We start from the raw sequence: 20,676 nt of genomic DNA, 5'->3' as shown, positions 1-20,676 counted from the left end.
GCCTTTTCCGGACAGTATAAAACCTTCTGACCTGGAGAATGGGGGTTGTTGTTTCATCTGCTGCCATGCCTCATGTACTGGCTGCCATTAAACAACCCAAGATCTTGCCAATAAAGAACCAACTGTTACTCCACATCTTTGTTTTCCTTGCTCAACAATGGACATCTCAAACAACACGCAACAGTATCAAAACTCAAGGCCCATTGTGCCCCCTGTTTCAGGATCATTATCAAGTGTCGTCAGACCTTGGTGGTGAGTTGATCATTTGAATCTATTGTGTTACAGCAGCCCTTGGAGACCCGAGCTGGACGTGCCCTCTAAATTGTTCTAAAAGTCTGAATTTGAGTTTGACTCGTTGTTTATCCTTGGCCTATGTGCATGCGACTGGCTGACGATCAGTTCAGGGTGTACCACGCCTCTTGCCTCCCCCCTAAAAAAATCAGGTGGAAAAGGCTCCAGCCTGTAACCCCAGTGAGGATAAGCGGTATAGAGGATGGAGGATGTTTCATAAATACAAGGTTGAAGTCCCCCACAACACCCTGCCCCCTTCCTTCCTTCCATTATGCAGCTTTCATCGTATCAAAAAATGTGCAATGGACATCTATGATCTAATTGGAAACAGTGCTATTGAATTGTGAACTCTATTATAAAGTGTGTATTGTTCTCCTATGTAATGTAATATACTAATGTAACACACACAGATGAAAACTGCTACATTACAAACGCTGTATATGTTTTAACAATATGGAAATGTATTTCATCATAGAATTCTTTGAAAATGTTTTAATGGATGAAATGAATTTTCCCACAGACCGCATCTGCGTCTTGGTCAGTCTGGAGAGGCCCTATTGCTCAATTTTATGAAGGCCTCAGCTAGTCGAAACACTATCGGAAGTAAATTCCAATACCTATTCTTCAAATTAGTTTTTTTTTCATGAGCCTATTCCCTTTATTTCATGCTTTCTCTTGGCTGCATTGCTACAGTACTTTTGTCCATTTGTTTTTTCATTTTCCCAATCTGATTTCACCATCTTACAGAGCAAAATCTATCAAATCAATTTGGCCAGGCCTTCACAATCATCTGATGTAACCTAACCTATACATTAGCAATGGGATTTCAAATTCCTCCTTAAACTCATGCCTTGATAATGTCACATTTTTCTATCCTCTGGTTGGTCAGAGCATGCCTAGCAAAACACAGTTGTAGCATTCTGCATATTTGAACTTATTTAATAATCAGCAGCTCTGGTGTGCAGGAGCTTTTTAATTGCTCCAGATGATGTATATAGATAACACTTGTGTAATTACATCTGAAAGTGGATGCATAAAAAGACAATCACATCAATATCCCCTTAAATACACTCAGTTTATTAGAAAGATTTACATTAAAAGAGATCTTGTTTAGTCATGTCATTTAGCACAAGACTTTAATAAAAATGTGAGGTGATACGATGAGTCAATGTTCCAAGACACTGACTGTAAATAGACTTTGAATTTTACAGCAAAGTGGTGTTTGTGTCTATTGTTAATGCTCTTCAATAATCATTAATGGAAAAGAACAAGAGGGGGAACATGACAAGAATAAACTGATAAAATTGTGCACAGCTATAAACAAGGCATTCCTGTGCATACGTAGCATTTTTGTTATGATTTTCATGAGTCAACAGTCATATGTGGCAAAGAGTAGCTGCAAAATGGAGTGCAAAACACCTGAGGTTTCCATGGTGACATATCAATTGACCCCTGTGGACAAAACAACAACATATTTTGCTTTCAAAGGGTGGGAGTGGACATCTTAACAGTATTGGCAACATTAAGGTTAACCAATCTCTCAAATGCAAAGGACAAAAGAATAGTAGTGGCTGCCTCATGTCCAGCCTATGTTTTATTTTATTTCTTTGCTTGCTTGGTGACCATATTGCGAGGAGGAGTGACGGGGCGGCTGCCATTAGGCTTCTTCTTCTCAGCTGGTTTCAAAATCTATCAGTTCAAAAGAGAAAGAAGTATGAGGGCAAATTTAACATGGCATGTTACAGGATTTAGGAGAGCACTAGTGCATTCCACCCCTCCAAAAAAACCCACAACTGGTTTGTTACATCTTGTTAATGAAGAAAAATAGCAATTCATTGTATAAAAAAAATGTAGAAAAATTTTGAAAAATTAAAAGAAAAACAGGGCGGGGGGTCAAAATAAATATAAAATGCCAAAGCACCTTACCTGAAAAGAACACATAAGGGTCTCATCAACACTCATCATTGCGCCAGCATTATCAAACTCCCCACAATAATTTGGTGCAGAGAACAGAGTGACAAGCTGCCTTTTGGCAAAAAACTCATAGCCATCCTCAACAACCTGCAACAAAGACAAACGGAGATTTTAAACTCTTGTTCAATACACTACGCCAAACAATAAAACACATTTGTACAGTCTTAGAATGACCTGATGGGCACGACAGATCAGATCCAGGTCATGCTTATGCAGAAACTTGGCCACCACCTCTGAGCCAAAGGTAAATGATACACCTCGGTCATTCTCCCCCCAACCTAGCACGTCCTTGTCCGGATCAGACCAGAGCAAGTCACAGAGCAGACCCTGGTCGGGGACATCAGTGGGGCGCATGATGCGTCTGATTTGTTCCATGGACTGCAGGTCAGGAGAAAGTCCTGTACAAAAAGAGCAGACCAGCACAAATAAACATTGCTATACTGCCAATGTGCTTTTTTAACTTCAGTTGCCAAATTGCAAAGAGCTCAGTCAAGGACAAATGAAAGACTGACGTCAAACCAAATTTGTTTGCTTTAAAACCACACTGCAAGAAATTGTCACAGCCAAAGCGGCGGACTCAAAAGGCTTTGCTTCTTTTCCATAGAAGGGACATTTTTATTTTACTTTGTCTCGAAGCAAAGCTAGAATGATTTATGCTGTAATGGAATTATAGAAAGTTTTAATCATTCCTTTATTTACTATTCGTACAGCTACAAAACAAGTTAGAGTACAAAAAACTCAAAAAGCAAAGCAGCATTCAGATAACTTGTGTCTAGTTAAAATTGGCAACGAGAAAAAAAACTAAGTGCGGCTTCTTTGAGCATCTGATCTGTGTGTCTTCATTTTCTTCACTATTCTTATATCGCTCGTCTCTCCTCTGCGAGCTCTTACTGGTGCCACTTGGCTCCGTGCAGCCTGTGACTATTGACAAACGTGCTTGCTCTTTCAAGTGAGCGTGAAAACGCTCGCAATACACTTTTAACGATCAGCATTTGAGTCTCAGTTTTGGTCTTCAATATGTATTTATGAAGTGCAAAATATTAATTTTGAGGCAAAACCAGCAATGTGAAATCGCTTATTTCGAGCCTTGGGACTACACGAACAATGGAATCAGCAATTCAAGTATGACTTCCCTGAATGGAGTCAACAGCTATCATAGAAGCCCGCTATTCTGTTAAATGAAGCATACCCATGGTTCTCCTCAACAGGAAGAAGTTCTCAGGGTATTTGATTGTGTGAGCACCAGCTTACAAAACCTTTGAATGCCCATTAACAAGGTCACAGCAGAACAGCGAGTCATCACTCTGAAAAGGAAACTCCTCAGGGCGATTTGTATTATGATAATGCCATATTCGGCCAAGGACCCGCGGTGGCCATGATGGCAGATGTTAAAGCAGATGTTCCACCGAGTCAAAAGTCTGATCAGAAGATGCGGATATGATGCAATTTCTAGAGGGAGACACTAAAGCACTGTAGGAACGTATAGGATGGTTGGTGCAACATTGCGTAACGTTTTTTGTTAGCGTTATCACCATATTCTATTTCTGCCCGCCGAAATGCCCCTTTACAGACATATTTAGGCTGAATTTTTGGTGCATTCCAAATTATTAAACACTATCAAAACGAGCCCTGAATAATGTTTTTTTTTTACCAAACTTTCCTCACTGTAAAAAGGTGAATACTTTGCAAGGACCTGTTATCTGGAACTCCTTTTATTTCTTGAATCCAAGTCTGCTCTATGAATATTTTCTTTGGCTCAGATGACAAAAACCCACCTCCATGACAGCAAAAGATCTTCTCATCCACAATGGCGGCAATCGGGAGGCAGTTAAAACAGTCTGTAAAAGTCTTCCACAGCTTGATGTTGTACCTTCTTTTACCTAGAACAAAGAAAAGCAAGCAAATTCAACTAATAATTAAGTCAAATGAGTAAATCGGAACACAAAATTCAGTGAGGTGATTCCACTGTGAGAAAAAACAAAACCTCACTAAACATATTGTTGACTTCATGGCACTGTTACTTTTTTCTTTTTGCTTTGCTTTGATGGCTTTTATCTTTCGCACTTTCTGGCTTTCTTTGTGGCGCCGTTGTATGGCAGCCTTATGAGGGCCTATTGAGTTGCGCTCATGCCATCTGTGTGTCTTTTGTAAACCCGCTCTGTGGTATGGATACTGCTGGGGCCTGAATTTCCCTGAAGGAGTATTCCCAAGGGATTAATAAAGTTGAGTCTAAGTCTAAGTCTAATTACTGCCCAAGTCATATTCCAATGTTCTTGAAAAAGAAGAAAAAAATTAGCAAAGAGATTGTTGTTGTTGTTTTTTTTAATTGATATTGACAAGCGAGTGGGGAAAATAGTGTGTTTTAAAAAATCGTATTTATTTCTTGAAAAATATTAAAATATGACTTGGACAATTATATGTTATGTGGACGACGATATACAAGATGACTTACACTCATCATAAAAGCCATATATTCTGTTGATTGAAGCACACTCATGGTTCCCCCTCAACAGGAAGAAGTTCTCGGGGTATTTAATTTTATAGGCAAGCAGAAGACAGATGGTTTCCAAAGACTGCTTCCCTCTGTCCACATAGTCTCCCAGAAATAGGTAGTTGCTTTCTGGGGGGAAGCCCCCATACTCAAACAACCTCAGCAAATCATAGTATTGCCCATGGATGTCACCTGACAGAGAAACAGACAATGATCAATATTGGAATGAGTTAATAGTGAGAAACAACGCATCCTTAGGTTGAGCATGGATGTGTTTTCTGATAGAGAATATACTTGGATATCTTACCGCAGATCTTGAGAGGAGCTTCAAGCTCTAGAAGAATGGGTTGACTCAGGAAAATTTCCCTGGATTTCAGGCACAATCCACGAATCTCATTCTCCTGCAGTTGAACATTCTTTCCAGGTTTAGCTCCTCTCACTGGTAAACACATATGTCACAAACATCATATGACGCGCTCGCTATATGAAACAAACGCATCAGTGGCTAGAAGTGTTTAGTGGTTAACATTTATGTCGCAAAATAACTCTGATTTGGAAGGCTCCTCCAGCTGTTGGCAAACATGCTAGGCTAGCCGAAACGGCGCGACTATCATCGACCAAGTACACGCAGTTCTTGACAAAATAGACTCACCTTCTAGGAGACGTTGAATTATGCTGTCTATGTTGAGTTTGTCGACATCGGCCATCGTGGTGTCGCTGCTAAAATATTGACGGTATAGAATCTAGGTCTCAGGGGTAACTGCGAGCTCTCCTAGCATTCGCGCTAAACGTTAGCGTCTGTGTGTTTTCCGGTGGAGGGCAAATGCGTTGGTTTGAGCCTGTCTCGAAGTAGCCACTCGAACACCCTTGAACAACTTACCAATACGCGTAGCTCTCAAAATGTCTACATCTAACTATTAAATTTCACTGGGAAAGGTGAAATTTTGTGTACGATTATTTGACTGCGCAAAGATCCCTTGACTGTTTTTTACTGCCGCACCTTGTCGATAGTGCCAGACAGCAGTTTTCGAGAAGCAAGCCAATCATCTGCTCCCCCCTACTGGAACGGAGCCCATAAAACGGAAACGACATGCAACGATAGGTATTCGGGGGAGGATGTGGTAAAACCATTGTATTTGTAATTATTTTTGTATAATTTTAAACTAATTTTCCCTCCTTTCATGCAGACTAGTCCACTCCGCGCACTCACATCCGACGAGTTATTTAACTGGGTCGAATGACAGAGCCACACTGAACTCAACTTGATCAGAAGTCCCTCAAAGGAAAGGATTATGTTTAGCTAATGACAGGAGTGACATAAAACTTCCCAAAAAAGTGCAGAAAAAGAATACACTTGCTTTTTACGTGAACAACCAATTTGTTATTGTAAATGCAAATCAGAGAGGCCCCATTAAAACAGGAGCACGGACATGAACCTTCAACATAGTGTCTCCATCTACCCAGACCAGCACAGTACTATAAACAAGGTGAAATGTAAACCGACAAAAGGCAGTGTTCACCCTCAATATTACCCCTGCCCTCTCCACAATGATACATGCTGATGCATGCATCCAATTTGAGCATTTAAAAACGAGTATTTGGAATATCTTTGTACATTTTTAAACTTTGGAGGAGTTTACTTTAAAGTGAAATCTTTGAAGACTCTACATGATTGAGGACTCTACATGAATACTCAAACGTGAGCCCGTTTAGTCGGGTAGGTTTCAAATGTTCCTATACTGGCCACTAGATAGCGCCAGCCAACAGTATTTAGCACCAGTCGAAAACGGTCGAAACATTATTTTGATAGCATGTATAGTTAGACAATAATTAAATAAATCTGCATGAGAAAGAAAATTCTCTTTTTCCTCAATAAAGTACTTCAGAGTAGGGATGCAAACCTCTGCTTAAAATTAGAGGGCATGCTTGAACGTATAAAACACATTACATATACCATTGGGTCCTAGTATACAATAGAAAAGTTGACGTTTTTGCAGATTACAAAGGAACAATGCGCCAATCCTTGGTTGCTTTGCTTTTTTTTCATCAATAGTGTAAGAAGCTGGAATAATTTCATGTTTTTGAATGTGGTCATTAGTTATGTCCTCTGAAAACCGATGCTGTTGAACTTTAATTTGCTCTAATTTCCATTTCCAGAACTTAATGTTCCTATGAGGAGTGTGTAAATATTGTCAACAACAACCACTTTGCTGAAAAGGGGGTTTTTTGCTGTGTCCCGAGCAGAGACAGTGAGAAGAGAGAGAACGCAATGTCCTAGAATAGTTTGTTCTTATCTGCTTCACTCCCATCTGACATGGCCCCTTCACCCCTTTGTTGGACTGTTTTCTGAAACATATATATATTCACAAAGAAACACTGCGTGTTCATACAAATCACTTCATATCATTTTAAAACATAAATGATATTAATGCTTGACTTTGAATGACAGCCGTTTTCAGCAGAACTTAGCAAAACATACTATAGGAACCAATTCAATTATCCTTTTTGCCAAATTGCTGACGGTCATTTTACTAAGACTAATATAAGCGTCCCTGATGCATCAATTACCTATTAGTTTTAAATCTTTCACTTTAGCTTTGCCCTGGAGTCATAAATAATAATGGGAAAAAAAACATGTAATACTAACAATTTCCTCTCACGTTTTTCCTTGGTGTTGTCTGTAGCAGAATATCTGATCCCATGTCGCTCAAGATAATAAAATATTACTCACGAGGACATTATTTTCAAATGGGATATCAAGTAGAAGTTGAGGGTTAACTGCGTGGCTGGTGATCAGAACATGGGCAGGAAGTGTAAATCAATAAAACTAACTTTGGTATGAATATTCTCTTGAAGTTTTAATGAAAGTAATGGCACTAGCCGTCATGTACATTTCATTGCCTTTGACCCTGTGGTATCAGCAGGGGGAGCACCTATCATTTGTGCAGCGCATGTCCAGAGCAATAAAGAAGGAAACCCCTGTAGCCTAAGTGAATAATTTGACAAAACGATAGCTGTCCGGCTATGCTCACAAATAACATATAATTTAACTGTACAATCGGGCTTTTTTGCCCGGGTGTGAATTCAGCTAATAAATACAAACATCGGATATGCTCCATTAATACTAATACACATAAAATAAGTGATCAAATTGCAAAACATTTAATCCCATACAGGGGAGATTTGGGAAATATGAAGTGTTTGTCCGCGCGCGTGTACGCGTGTGTGCGTGTCTGTTTTATAATCCATGAACAGATCTGCACTAGATTTTTAAGCAGAAGTTTCAAATTCGAAGATTTGCACGATGAAAACTCACATCAACGTTTTAGTCATGTTATTTACTTGAAATTTTGGATATACGGTGTATAAATGATCAATCGTTGTGGAGGGATACTATTCTGTAAAATACAATTAAACTGATAAGCAAACTAATACTTTTTTTGTAATTACGCTAACTATAGGCTATTACTTGATAGGACGGGTCAATAATGTATTTTATTGGCTACTCCCATGTAGAAAGTGAGCTTCTAGAGAAACAAGTGGGCTTGGCTAAATTCCCTGAACTGCACTGATCTACTCATCATCTCCTTCTCTCCTTTCTTCAGACGCCATCGATTAACCACGGGCTTTACGTCAGTATTGATAACTTTGCCAAAGCAAAATCAAGTTCAATTGTCCAGTTAATGTTGTGGACGGACGGGGGCTTAGCCCAATCAGTCGGCGTTTACTTTTAAAGTGCTGCTGCCAAAATCTACTTTACCCCCCTTTCGTACTACTTCCAAACATTCGAATCAGACGTGATGACAAACGTATCGGCGGAGTCGTGTTGTGTGTTTTTGTCAAAGTGGCACTCGTGCCCATAAAGGCGCTTTAACTGGGGGGAATCCAGCCCACATATTTATTGCAGCCACTGAAAAAAATCTCCTCAATATCCCCCAAGATGGCCGCCGATGTAGGATCGATGTTTCAATATTGGAAGAAATTTGATCTACGGCGGCTTCAGGTTAGTGCTATTTTCCTCATTCTCGCTTTATTTCTCCGGTGGCAACTATTCTTTTGTGCATGGAAGTGTCACGGGTCTTTTTAGGTGACCGTGAGAGTGAAAGCAGCGTGCTTTGCATCGCTACTTATTAGAAATTGATCCGTGTTCTGCCTTTGTTCGGTTCAATCATTGATCAGCGTGGAGCGACCGCGGAGCAGCACAGCCTCAGCGAGCCACACCGATCTGGGATCAGCACCGCGGACAGCACTGTTATTTTTGCTATTTTTGCTTAAAATCTCGACCGTGAGCCGCTCGCACTGCCGTGCTCACATGTATGGAAACTTTTAATGCGCCGTCGAGTCGCTTTTCTTGCATGGTAACTTTTCACGCAGCTTCGTGTTTTATGCAGTTTGGGTTGACGGACGTCGCGGTACCGGGTGGCTGCACCGGTCTTTAGCTTTAACCCAAATTTAACGTCGTTTTAGCTCCTTGCAGCCTACAAGCTGACAAGTTTTTTTTTTTTGCAAGTTTTATTTTTCTCTTTACGAAGGCATTTGCTTGTGCTGTTACATTTGACGGAAGCACGTTGGTCGTAACGCGAGGACTGGACATCGAGGTTTGCCATTGATCAATAAGCAAACAAACACGATTTGGGGGAATCGTCTCTGAAGCCTCCAAACGATCATCTGGTGGACTTTTGTGGCACAGAAATGTGTCTTATCGGCTAGCGTGGGGAATGTGGCAGGTGAGCACTAGTTTGTTTTATTGCAGACTGCCATATCGTTATAGCTTGACCACACCGTTAGACGCAAAGTTGAATTGGTGAACCACAATGCCAGGCGGTTTTGTTTTATGCTTTTTTTTTTTTTTTTTTTTTTTAAGAAAGCAGTGTTGGTTGAAATCATCAGTGGTTTCCGCTGCCCTCCCTCTCGATCCCCGCTCCCCCGAAGCCGCATAGGGCTGCTCGTGCGGGGGGTCGGTGGGGGCTGTGTAATCGTATTCCCTGCTAATGTTTGTAAATCAGCCTCGGCCGGCGCAAGGGCACCATCTCCGCCGTCTGACTGATGTCGTGTATCATGACAAATGACAGGAGCATGGCAGCCCGCCCCCTCGCCAAAGCCTATCGGGCAGAAACAATCACATCTGGTGTGTATTGGTGTCGAGTGTTGTTGCAGCTCCTGGCCGCTGGACCGCCCTCTCTTCCGGGCCACCGTCACACGATTGTGGCTGGCTCTCACCTAACAGGACCAAGAAATATTCATCAGCATTTACGATTATTATTATTATTTTTTTAAAAACACTGAATAGCCTCGTAGCGACATTCCCAGGTGCCCCAGATCCCCCAACCTATCATTACAGTCTGCAAAAATAGGATTACCTTAATTATCCCTACAAAACATACATGACCTAATCCTATACAGGAGCTTCACCTATCGGCCAAAATATGTTCGCTTGCATTTGCAGCATCTAATTAGATAAAATACCAAAAAACAAAAATTGCATCAAACAATCTGCCTTGCCATGATAATAATGCAAATTTATTTTAGGTTGTTTATTATTTTTGTCAAGGTTTGCAGAAATTACTCTGGTACACTGGGAGATGTGTTAAATGCGTTGTCTCATAAAGTGGCCAAACCAAAATTAGAAATACTGCACTATCAAACTACAACCATAATAATAACCATTGATAAGCAAATGTGTTTTTGAAAACATAGCGTCATTGTTCTTGCAAAGATATTTTTTGATACAGCTCTACTAAACAACATTGTGCACCTCGTGTTATGCCGATGTATAAAAAAGTCTTATAGCGTTCCTCAGTCTTGTTTTTTTCTACACCGTTAGCCATATTTACATTTAAGATATGAATGATTGCAGTGGAAAAGAACTATGTTCCATTCTGTGAGGCACATGTAATTCCCCCCTGTCACATGTCATTTTTGATGCAGAGTAGTTGTACTCATCATCATCACTGTAAAAAAATAACTGCAATAATAAGCATATTGTTCAATGAATATCTCTTGTAAATAAAATCACTGACATTTTTCAACCAAAGCGGCAACTGTAATGCATGACATCTGTCTCTCCCTTCACAGACTTAAAGTACTGTAACTGCTAAAGCGGGAACTCAAGTGCAAAATGATTACAGTATCTTGTGTCCTTCTACTATTGTTTTAAAAAAAAAATCCCCACTGTAAAACAGTTTGAATCCAAATTTCCAAATGATTTAGGATTATTATTATTGGCATTTTTGCCAAGTAGAGAAATGTACTCATTAATATGGTTGATGCAAGAAGAGGCTAGTAATACTAACATTTACTAGTCACTATCATTTTAAGTGGTAAAAGCAGCGTGGTAAAAGGACAACAAATATAGTAAATTTGAATTGTGGACTTTCACTTGTAACTGTTGAGTGTCGGTTGTAATTCAGAAACGCATTTATTAATCATCTTATGAGTCAAGAGAGTTTCAAAATTGTAGTCCGTGCTGTGGATGTATAATATGAATTAAACTAGTTTAAAAAGCTTTTGTGCAGTGCAATTCAAACACTCTGTGCCCTTGGGAATGAAAATAACCGTTGCCCTTGTCACAATCAGCTTTTAAGGTTTGTTAAAATTGAATTCATGACTGAGCTGTTTTCTTGCACTGACGCGTGAACAATTTGAAGACTTTATTCTCACAAACCATTTGAAGATAGCTCAGGCACTGTACGATTTGAGCACATTGTTTTATTGCAGTTAAATTTGAGTCTATTGTTATTTTTTCACCACATGCATAATCATTACAGCAATTGCACGACCCCAAATGCCATTCTTGCGTTTATCGCATGACAGTTGGGGCTATTTATATCAGCAGTTAACGCCGCAACATTTACTTTCTCATTATATGAAGTGTTGGCACAGTAGAGTTGTGCCTCTGAGTTGTTTAGGATGAATAATTCACCTGCAGGCTGATGAAAAGAGGGCACCGAGAGTGAGAAGCTCTGAGGTGGGGTGACCTTGGTTCCCGCTGGCTTCAGGTCACCCGGCCGTTGCTGTGGTAATCATTCACACCGGCCAGATGGCATTTCTGTGGGCGGGCATGAAAAGGACAGGTCAGGGTCTCTCCTGCCAGGCCGAGGGAAGAACCCTGGGCCAGTGCGGTAGCGGGAGAGCGAGTCATTTCTAAAGCTGACAGGGTGTGGTCCATTTCACTTTTGATGACTTTTTGGCTCTGTTTGCATTCATGTACAGTATTTACATTGTTTTGAGATAGTACAAGGATTTGAAATACAGCATTTATTTCAAAACGCATTGCGCTCAGTACCTGCCCTTATTTTCACTCAAATCCAGCCGTCTGTTGTTTCTCCTGATGTGTGCCCTGCTGTGCTCATTTGGCGAAATAATGCCTCAATAATTTCTTACCATTTCTTGACCCTGTTTCCATTCTTCCATGAATTTAAGAGGTGGCAAGGTGGGGGGGTGTTCTTTTAGACCACAAACAAAAGCGGTAGGTACTACATTCAGCATGACTCAGTTGCTCTGGTGTCAGCTCTAATCCACACACATAGACAACAGTATTGCCAAACAGTGAAATTGCTTTGCTGCCTGTGAGCTTGGATGCCTCGGCTGCCAACCCGCTCTGTGAGCTGTTTGCCAGTAGATTCCACGCACACACATGCACACACACAACGTCCCAATCTCAAATTGGCTGTGAAAATCACTGTCTGTCTCTCATTCATTCATGCTTTAAATATTTGTTTGCAGATACTGTTAATGTCACATGTCTCAGTGTAATCTCATTGTAGTGGGGAGTAAATCTGTCTGAGCTCCTCCGATCGTGTATTATTTGTCCTAATGACTGTATCGTTTGGTTTTGAAGCTGAGCTGGCTCTCAAAAGCCTCAAAGTGGGTACCGTACTGTGTTTTTTAATCCATCCTTCACAACTGTCTCATGTTGGCAGGTCTTTCGAAAGTGTCGCAGATTAAATGCTGCTTTTAAATGTAAACGCACTGGCTCGAGTCCTCTTATAAATGTATGCCCCTCACTATCACCACTACTTATTTGACTCCAAGGGTGGGCCATGTCTGTCACAATCTGGCATCCTTTGGGCTGGCCCTCTTTTCTTTTGACATTACCAACAAAGGAAAACGAGGAAGTGGAGTTTTACACAACCATCTGGGGCAAATTGAGATGTGAATTCCAGGAGCAATAACCCCAGTATATCTAAATATATATATATATATCTATATATATATATATATAAAAAAAAACTGGGAACATTAGAGCGTGAGAGGAGTGAAACAGACTTTAGCGTTAAGCTGTTTAACCTCACTGTGTAGCATTAGTGGTAGAGACTTCAAAGCAGATGCTTGAGCGTTGGAAGACGAATGACAAATGGGTTTAGAGAGAGCTACGCTCAGCATTCACACTTGAAGACTAGGCCTGTCATTAATGTCAGCTTAATCACTCTGACCTTCCTTCAAGTAGATTTCCATACCTATCCATAATTTTTTTTTGCCATGCTTTTACTCCTGTCTTCACGCTGCTGTATATGTGGTGTTTTGATAAGCTCCGCTGTGATGACATTATTGTTTCTGAAATCGTACCGGCCACATTTCTCACAAGTCATATTTACACAGTTCATGTTTAAACAGTTTTAAACACCTCAGTTCAGCAAAGACTGTTAAAAGGTATAGCTCCCGCTTTGCAATATAATGTCCGGTATACCCAAGTATCTGCTGTTTGCTATTCATGAATTCACCAATAAATAAGGGGGACTGGGACTGAGCTTTACTGTGAGTTGTGATTTTATGCAAATAATTGATACTCCCCCTTAAAGCCAGAATTGTCTATCATAAATATGTCACTTTAATAGCCTTTCAAATGCATGCAATCATATTCAAACATACAAACCCTTATATACATACACAACATGTAGTACTCGTACAGTTACAGTTATGGTGATGATGTTGATGGTGTTGTGATTTTATGCAAATAATTGATACTCCCCCTTAAAGCCAGAATTGTCTATCATAAATATGTCACTTTAATAGCCTTTCAAATGCATGCAATCATATTCAAACATACAAACCCTTATATACATACACAACATGTAGTACTCGTACAGTTACAGTTATGGTGATGATGTTGATGGTGTTGAACAATTGCTGTTGCGGTGCAATCAGTTGTACAACAGTGAACATTTGATTGCACAGCCATGGAAATCAATCAATCAATCAATCAATCAATCAATCAATCAATCAATCAATCAATCAATCAATCAATCAATCAATCAATCAATCAATCAATCAATCAATCAATCAATCAATCAATCAGCTTTATTGTCATTACCTTTTTCCTGGCAACGAACGATATTTGTTTTGTTGATGCTCATCTGTGCAACATTGCAACACAGCCGGAACCGTAAGAGTAAGCACAGCCAGTGGGGCAATATTCCGGTCGTTGTTGTAGGAAGCTAACATGCAGCTAGCGTCATGTAACAATAATGTCTATAGTATGGAAATATTTTAAATGTGGAAGCTGGAGGTAGTACAAAAGTGTCTTGCAAATTGAGAATTTCTTGTGGCAGATCCTAAAAATCAGTCAAATCTGGTGATTGATTTTAAAGAGAAAAAAAATATTGACTCTCAAATCGGGTCACCATCTGCAGCTGCCCACTATTTCTGAGAACAACACAGTTACAAATACCGTATACTTAAACGTTTACTAAAGGTTACATCTTTTTCATCTTCATAAGTATTTTCGGCTGTCTGGCTTAAGATTGTTATATAATATACACCACATCAAGATTATTTAAGGTTTTTGGAATTTGTTAATATAACGGTCCATTACTTTGCTGTTTGATGACTTGAAAGTTTAAAAAATAATTAAAAGCATACTAGTTGGCATACTCTTACATTCCATATCACTGATTTGAATACATTGAAGATCTGGTTTTGAATGGTCTGCCATATTTTCCGATGTCTCAAAGCAGTAGCTCACCCCCCGCCCAGCTCAAACGTACCCTTGGTAGATGACGGTGGTTCACTGAGATGCCTAATTTTTTATAGCAGTCTTCTGCTGCCCTGAGGCGGAAGCGATTGCTCTGCAGGAGTAAATAACCAGCTTTAACAAAACTTAGGGGACACATTAGTCTGCGGGAGGACTGCTTTGTAGTGGTAGGGCGGCCTCTTCTTCCCTCACACACGGGCAGTAGGAAGCATCAGCAGAGAGGTAATGGCTCATCGGCATGAGTATAAAGCTGTGCCCTCTCTCCCTGTCGACAGCCGGCCCCCATGCCCGGCGAGTTCATATCGAGCTGTGTTTCTCCACAGCGGCCTTGGCTTTATTTGTTTTTACCAGCTGACGCCAGTGCACACATATTGAGCACCAGTCCTTTCTTGTTCATATCACAGGCTTTCCAACAAAAGCTCCCCCCCCCCGCCCACCCCACCTGCATTGTGTCGCCACATCACGACCTACCGTGCCTCATCTGACCGTGTTCCACTTGATTTTCATTTTGGGCCATTTCATTCTTTCTGACTGAAAACGGGAGTCGTGGCTGCGTGTGTTCTTATGTTGCTTGTCATGTAACGCATGATAGCATAGTGTGATGGGTACTCCTGGGCCCAGTGCACTCATGAGATCAATGCTTCTCTAACCCTCTCCAGGTTGTCTTTGGGGACCTCGGCTGCTCTCATTATGTGTTGGTGCTGGAGTGTGTTTCCTTTCCCATACAGGAGAAGCAGACCGGTGCGGGCCAGCCATGTATGCAAGATGCATGATGGTCTTTTGTGTGTAGTCCACTTATTATTATTGTTACAAAGCTGCATTCCTACAGTATAATACAGAAAGTGTGCTATGGTGAAAAGCTGATGGATGGGTCGGGGTTGTGTCAGTCCCCCCCCCCAGCTAATTACTCTTTTATTCATCTCCAACAATGTGAGGGCATAGAATAAATCTGAGTCATGCACTCGTGCTGCTTCACCAGAAAGGTGTAGACTGGGGTCCTAAAGCGAGCGAGTGGCTTCAAGAGGTATAGTTTATCATTTTTAATGGAGAGGAAGAGGAAGTAAAGACGTGAAGCGGGGCTTTGTGATTTATATGTCGACTCGTTTGGTGGAGAAAAGAGCAAGTCCACACTATCTCTTGCGTCCTTGTTATGAGGCACTCCCACTCAAATTCTTGCCCTTCCACATTCTTGCTTCCTCTCCACCAAATCACCCCTTTGTTTCATCTAAAAAAAAAAAAAAAAATCCAGGAAAGAATGGGAGAATTTTGCCACGCAGGATTACGCAAAAATGCACAAATACATTATGTAGTCATTGTAAGCAATTCTGTCGGTGAATACTAATAGATGGTATGCAAAGGAGCATAATGAATCTCTTCCCCTAGCTTTTCAGTGGAATAAATTTTGTTGCTCCTCAAATCTACAATCTACAACCAATGTCATGTCTCCATTGTCACCTGTTCATTTAGTTTGGGCTATGGAGTATTGACAAGGGTTTGAATCTGTTAGCTTTGCTGGTGTGTAATATAGACCTCCAGGCTGTTCTTTAGTCCTGCTTGGTCTCATGAGTGCTTTCTAGACCTTGTAAGCTTAATTAAATATGCAGGGGAAGACTGTAAGCGGGTCACTATTTTTCTCTTTTAAGTGTGGTAATAGACGCTCCCATCACATACACAAAAACACTCCAAGACAAATGAATGACTGTTAAGACATTTTTATATATTTGTCAAAAGGTGAAAAAGGAACAAAGAACTGAATTCAAGACCTTTCACCCTCCAATTTCTCTCGTTAGCTTCCTATTGCAATCCTCCTGTAGTCTTTTCCAGATGAATTTTATGATATTTTCTTCCCGCTCCCGCTCTCCCATTTCTTGCTCTCTCACTCCTCAGCAGTTTTCCCCAGACAGGTTCCACAGTGTTTTAGAGAGGATGGATTTAATTGCTCTGTGGGGATTGGTTGGCTGTGCTGGGCTCGGCTGTTTAATTAGTGTACCCTGCCGGGATTGGTTTAATGCTTCATGATCTTGAAATTGTCTGATTGTTCAGCCCTCTGGGGACTCTCCCTGCCGACATAGACAGCAGGTTTAGCTAAATATTGCTCCAGGCTTGTGGCGGTGTGCCCTAAGTAACTGAAATTTGGGAGAGAGTTGCGGGGTGGGGGTCAACCTAAAATACAAACAACAGGTTAGGCAGTGGAAAGTCATGTAAATTTGATAGCGTTGAACAGATCTCATTGGAATGTTTAGCCTTCCAGTGTAACTTGATATTATATTTTGAAATGACCCAATTCATGTGGTTCCAATATTAGAATGTGATTCAATTCAGTCAGGCTGGGCCACTCGGGGGTCGGTTCTGGGCCGCATGTGGCACGCGGGCCTCAAATTGAATATTGCTCATTTTAACTGTGCTCAGTACTTCTGTATGATAAGTAGACACTCTTGCTTCGTACAGCCAAAGTAATTTGCTATTCATGTGGATTTCTGCTTCCTCCAAACTTTTGGAAGCATTTTACTCTGTGGTTTGAATGGATGATGTTGCTTGTGCTGTCTTTTTAAACATGGGCAGCGTCATCTCGTGACGATCTGTAAATTATGTGCCTGGTCACCTTGAGTTAAGGAAGCTGCAGAGATTACATTTGTGTAAAAGGTTTGGGGCGTGTCTGTGTCCCTTCAGTGGCCTTCCACAGGATGCCCTTGATTCTGTTCAATCATGGCAGTGTTTTTGACCTCAAGAGTAAATGTGCTTGGCATCAGATCACGGATAAGGAAGAGTGTGGCAGTTCAGTCCAGCACAGATAGTACTTATTGAAGGCTAAACTCATTCCGCTTCATCAAACTTATCGAGCCTTCGCTTTCAAAGAAGTCAACCTTGAAGTGCATAAATCTCCATTGGCTGGTAATAAGAATATGGTCCTGCCTCTGCCTGTTTGTCCTCTTCGACAATGATGACTGGATGTTCTTGTGCTCTATGCACAAAAGACTGTTTACCTGCTACGGGCCCCAAATGCACTTAACAGTTTTGGTCATATTTTGTGGCGAGCTCCGATCATCTCAACAGATCACCATTATCAACACTGATTTCGAAAGAGGCAGCGTTTTTGCACCTCATCTCTGTAAGGCAAAGAGCAGACACTTCAGGATATGTGACAATGTTGCCCGAGTGAAAAGAACCAAAGGTGTGAATGTTGTAAAATGGCCAGGTCCTCAATAAGACTTTCTTTGGAAAATACTTCTTGCCATCTGTTTAAAAAAAAAACGTTAGGTAGGGCTTAATTTGTTTTATTTACTGCTGCTACTTTATTCGTAAGTCAGCACTTCTTTTATTGGCTTACATTCCATTCGCGTCATAGTTCAGTTGACTCGACGGTAGTTGCCTTACACATGAAGAGTTTTGGTTGTAAATTTTAGATGTTTAATATTTATGAGGGTCGGGTTGACTTGCTTCGGGTTTGTATTACTGGGATAAATGCACTCTCAACATACCTCAGACAGAAGGATAATTTTATAGGGTAATCTCACAATATCTGTGTGGTTTACCTTTTTTTTTTTTTTGAATATATATATGAGCTTCTGCTTTGAGGAGTCCTTCAGGTAGACATCCAACTTGTGCATTCTGCTTCTGCTGACTAAATCGGGATAAACCCCGGGGGTCATTTTTTTTTCTCTCTTCTGTGTTTCCTATGGTGTTTACATCATTAGAGACTTCGGGCGGATGCGCATGATCACCAAGGCGATTGAACACATGGTAACTGAGCTGCTCCCAAATGAGTCCCACCCTGATTTCCATCCACTCTCTCTGGGGGAGATGCCCTGATTACTGAGTGACTTTGTGCTGGAGTTGAGGGCCCTCTCCAGTTGTTTGTATTGTTCTGCACAAATCAAAGTTGTGCTGTATGGACGATCTTGCCGCTCTGCTATGTTTGACCCCAGAATCTAAAGATTGGTTATCTAGTTCATTTAGGGAGGATTGTCATGTCATTTGCAGATCATGGCCTCAGGTTATAGTGCTGGTCTTTGATACATAATAATACAGAACTGGTTTTCAAAAATTATATTGCTGTACCCCCACTGCTTCTTGGCCACGGCTGTGTGTCCAGCGTCCGTCTAGACGTGCGGCGTCATTAACCTGCTGCGACCTCTCCCACTGTTGAATTGGCTCTCACATCCCCTGAAGTCTAGCCTCAGAAGCTCCTCTTGTCCACAGGGAGCTGGGGCTCCTCTGGACCGTCCATTAGCGCCACTAGCCCCTACCGTAGGCTTTAATAGGCCGAGTGGCCGGAGCATCTCTCAGACTGCTGAATAATTCAAAACGTCTGGGCAATGTCTAGTCCCAGGGCACAGGGGGATGTGAACTGGGGTGCAGGGGCTCCACCGAGGCACAGGGGTTAATAACAGGTCTGTCGGTAGCTGCTCATCTCGCCCCCCCCAATCTCCGACCATACACCAACCCCCTCCCCACCTATGAAACAATCCTATTCAGTTGATTAGATTTTTCAAAATGGATCAATTTTTAATCAGCGGAGCATCTGACTATGGCCAATACTATCGTGGCTGGGAAGACCGTTGCTGGACAGCTGTCTTTATTTGCTGGAATGTTTGCTTTTTTTACACTTCAGAACGGCAGAGGTAAGAAACAGTGAGCTCAGACCACGAGAGCTTTACCTTTTTGCCATTATGTAATTGCTATTTAGTTTTATGTGACATCACATCTGCCAATTTCAGTGCTTTTCTCTGACGACAGTTAGAGGATTAGTCATGGTATTTTCCTGTGCAATTGTGCATTGCTCTAAAGAGATATGGCTTCTCCATTTGCATGCACATCTGTAATATGAGTAAGGTGCTAAACCAGCTGTAGTGCCAATGTTCTTTTTTCATGCGGCTGTAAGAATACCCCTTTGCTGTAAATAAAGACGAGCGCCTGAATTTACAACCAAGTCATTTCTGAGGTAAGTCTCACACTGTAATAAATGTGTATGCATGGGGCAATATTATACAGCAAATCTAAATGATGTCTCTCACATATGTAATTTTCTTTTAAAAATGAATATTATATATATATATATACATAAACAAAACGGTGTCCTTTTAAGCATTAAAATGTTGAGCAAGGTCAAATAATGCAACATGGTGTAAAATCAATACTGTTCTGTCCTGATGGGAGTAAATCATTTATCAAAGTCAAAAGTATAGATCAATAATATCACAACACATAACACAAGCACATTAGTTAAATAATGAAATAAGAAAACAAGCCATCCTAAATATTCAAAATATTTCCATGTCATCTCCATGTGGAAAACTGTCCAAAAATATTGTTGGGGACACTGAATCAATGTCACTGAAAATTGCAGTCCATTAGCATGTTGCAAAAAATCTATTAAAATCTGAAATACAGTTTGTCTTGATTTTCAAAAGTCAGAGATTGAAATTATATGTGTAAGAAAATGCTAAAAGGATGCTGAATAATGGTTAGCAAAGATGGGAAAAATACAGATGTTACGATTTATCGAATTGTTGTATTGAGGTATTCTATTTGTATATAGTACCGGAGTCACACTTTTGCAATTGTGAAATTTATTTCACTTCTGTCAACATTTCATGTAAAGTCACTTAGATATGATCTTAGATATCATTTGATAATGCAAGTAGTCATAATTCTGTTTCTTGAAACCCTTCAGTTAAACTGGCCCGAAGCATTGTGTCATGAAATCAATCATAAGTGGCCCGCTGAAGACTATGAATCATGAATCAAAAAGACTATGGATCATTATTTTGTGATCATAAAGTAATTGGTTGCGTCTGAAGTTGAAATAAAAAAGATAAAATGGAGAATGATTTGATTTGGATTAAAAATCTGACATGATGCATTAATGGTACGCCTTATATAAGGACAAAGTTTTAAAATGGGCCATTCATTGAAAGTGCGCCTTATAGTCCGGTGCGCCTTATAG

The 20,676-nt window shown here is 40.7% G+C and overlaps 2 protein-coding genes across 3 annotated transcripts in view; one reads left to right on the top strand and one right to left on the bottom strand.

Moving 5' to 3' along the window:
- Positions 1-1,347: 1,347 nt before the first annotated feature.
- ppp1cc (protein phosphatase 1, catalytic subunit, gamma isozyme) lies at positions 1,348-5,804 on the bottom strand. Its single transcript, XM_049716755.2, has 7 exons — positions 5,409-5,804; positions 5,064-5,195; positions 4,718-4,948; positions 4,041-4,145; positions 2,440-2,663; positions 2,218-2,352; positions 1,348-1,980 (listed from the first exon to the last, which is right to left on the bottom strand). The coding sequence occupies exons 1-7, from the start codon at positions 5,461-5,463 to the stop codon at positions 1,891-1,893; spliced, it is 972 nt and encodes a 323-aa protein (XP_049572712.1). The 5' UTR covers positions 5,464-5,804; the 3' UTR covers positions 1,348-1,890.
- Positions 5,805-8,333: 2,529 nt separating this feature from the next.
- Positions 8,334-20,676, top strand: part of cux2b (cut-like homeobox 2b) — an 83,085-nt gene continuing 70,742 nt past the window's right edge. The window contains exon 1 of one of the 2 annotated variants that reach the window (XM_049716750.2): positions 8,334-8,759. In XM_049716750.2, coding sequence (XP_049572707.1) covers positions 8,697-8,759 — 63 coding nt within the window. In that variant the 5' untranslated portion in view covers positions 8,334-8,696. Of the gene's footprint in view, positions 8,760-8,965; positions 9,484-20,676 lie in introns of those variants that run through there. The other variant, XM_049716751.2, reaches the window with a different exon arrangement.

The sequence above is a fragment of the Syngnathus scovelli genome, chromosome 3 (assembly GCF_024217435.2).
Source record: "Syngnathus scovelli strain Florida chromosome 3, RoL_Ssco_1.2, whole genome shotgun sequence".
NCBI lineage: Eukaryota > Metazoa > Chordata > Actinopteri > Syngnathiformes > Syngnathidae > Syngnathus > Syngnathus scovelli.
This window is presented reverse-complemented; position numbering and strand designations above follow the sequence as displayed.

Coding starts and splice junctions, on each gene's coding strand:
- ppp1cc (XM_049716755.2), bottom strand. CDS start 5,463: ATGGCCGATGTCGACAAACTCAACATAGACAGCATAATTCAACGTCTC. Junction 2,353..2,439: donor TGATCTGTCGTGCCCATCAG/GTCATTCTAAGA, acceptor TCTTTGTTGCAG/GTTGTTGAGGATGGCTATGA. Junction 1,981..2,217: donor CCCTTATGTGTTCTTTTCAG/GTAAGGTGCTTT, acceptor TTGAACTGATAG/ATTTTGAAACCAGCTGAGAA.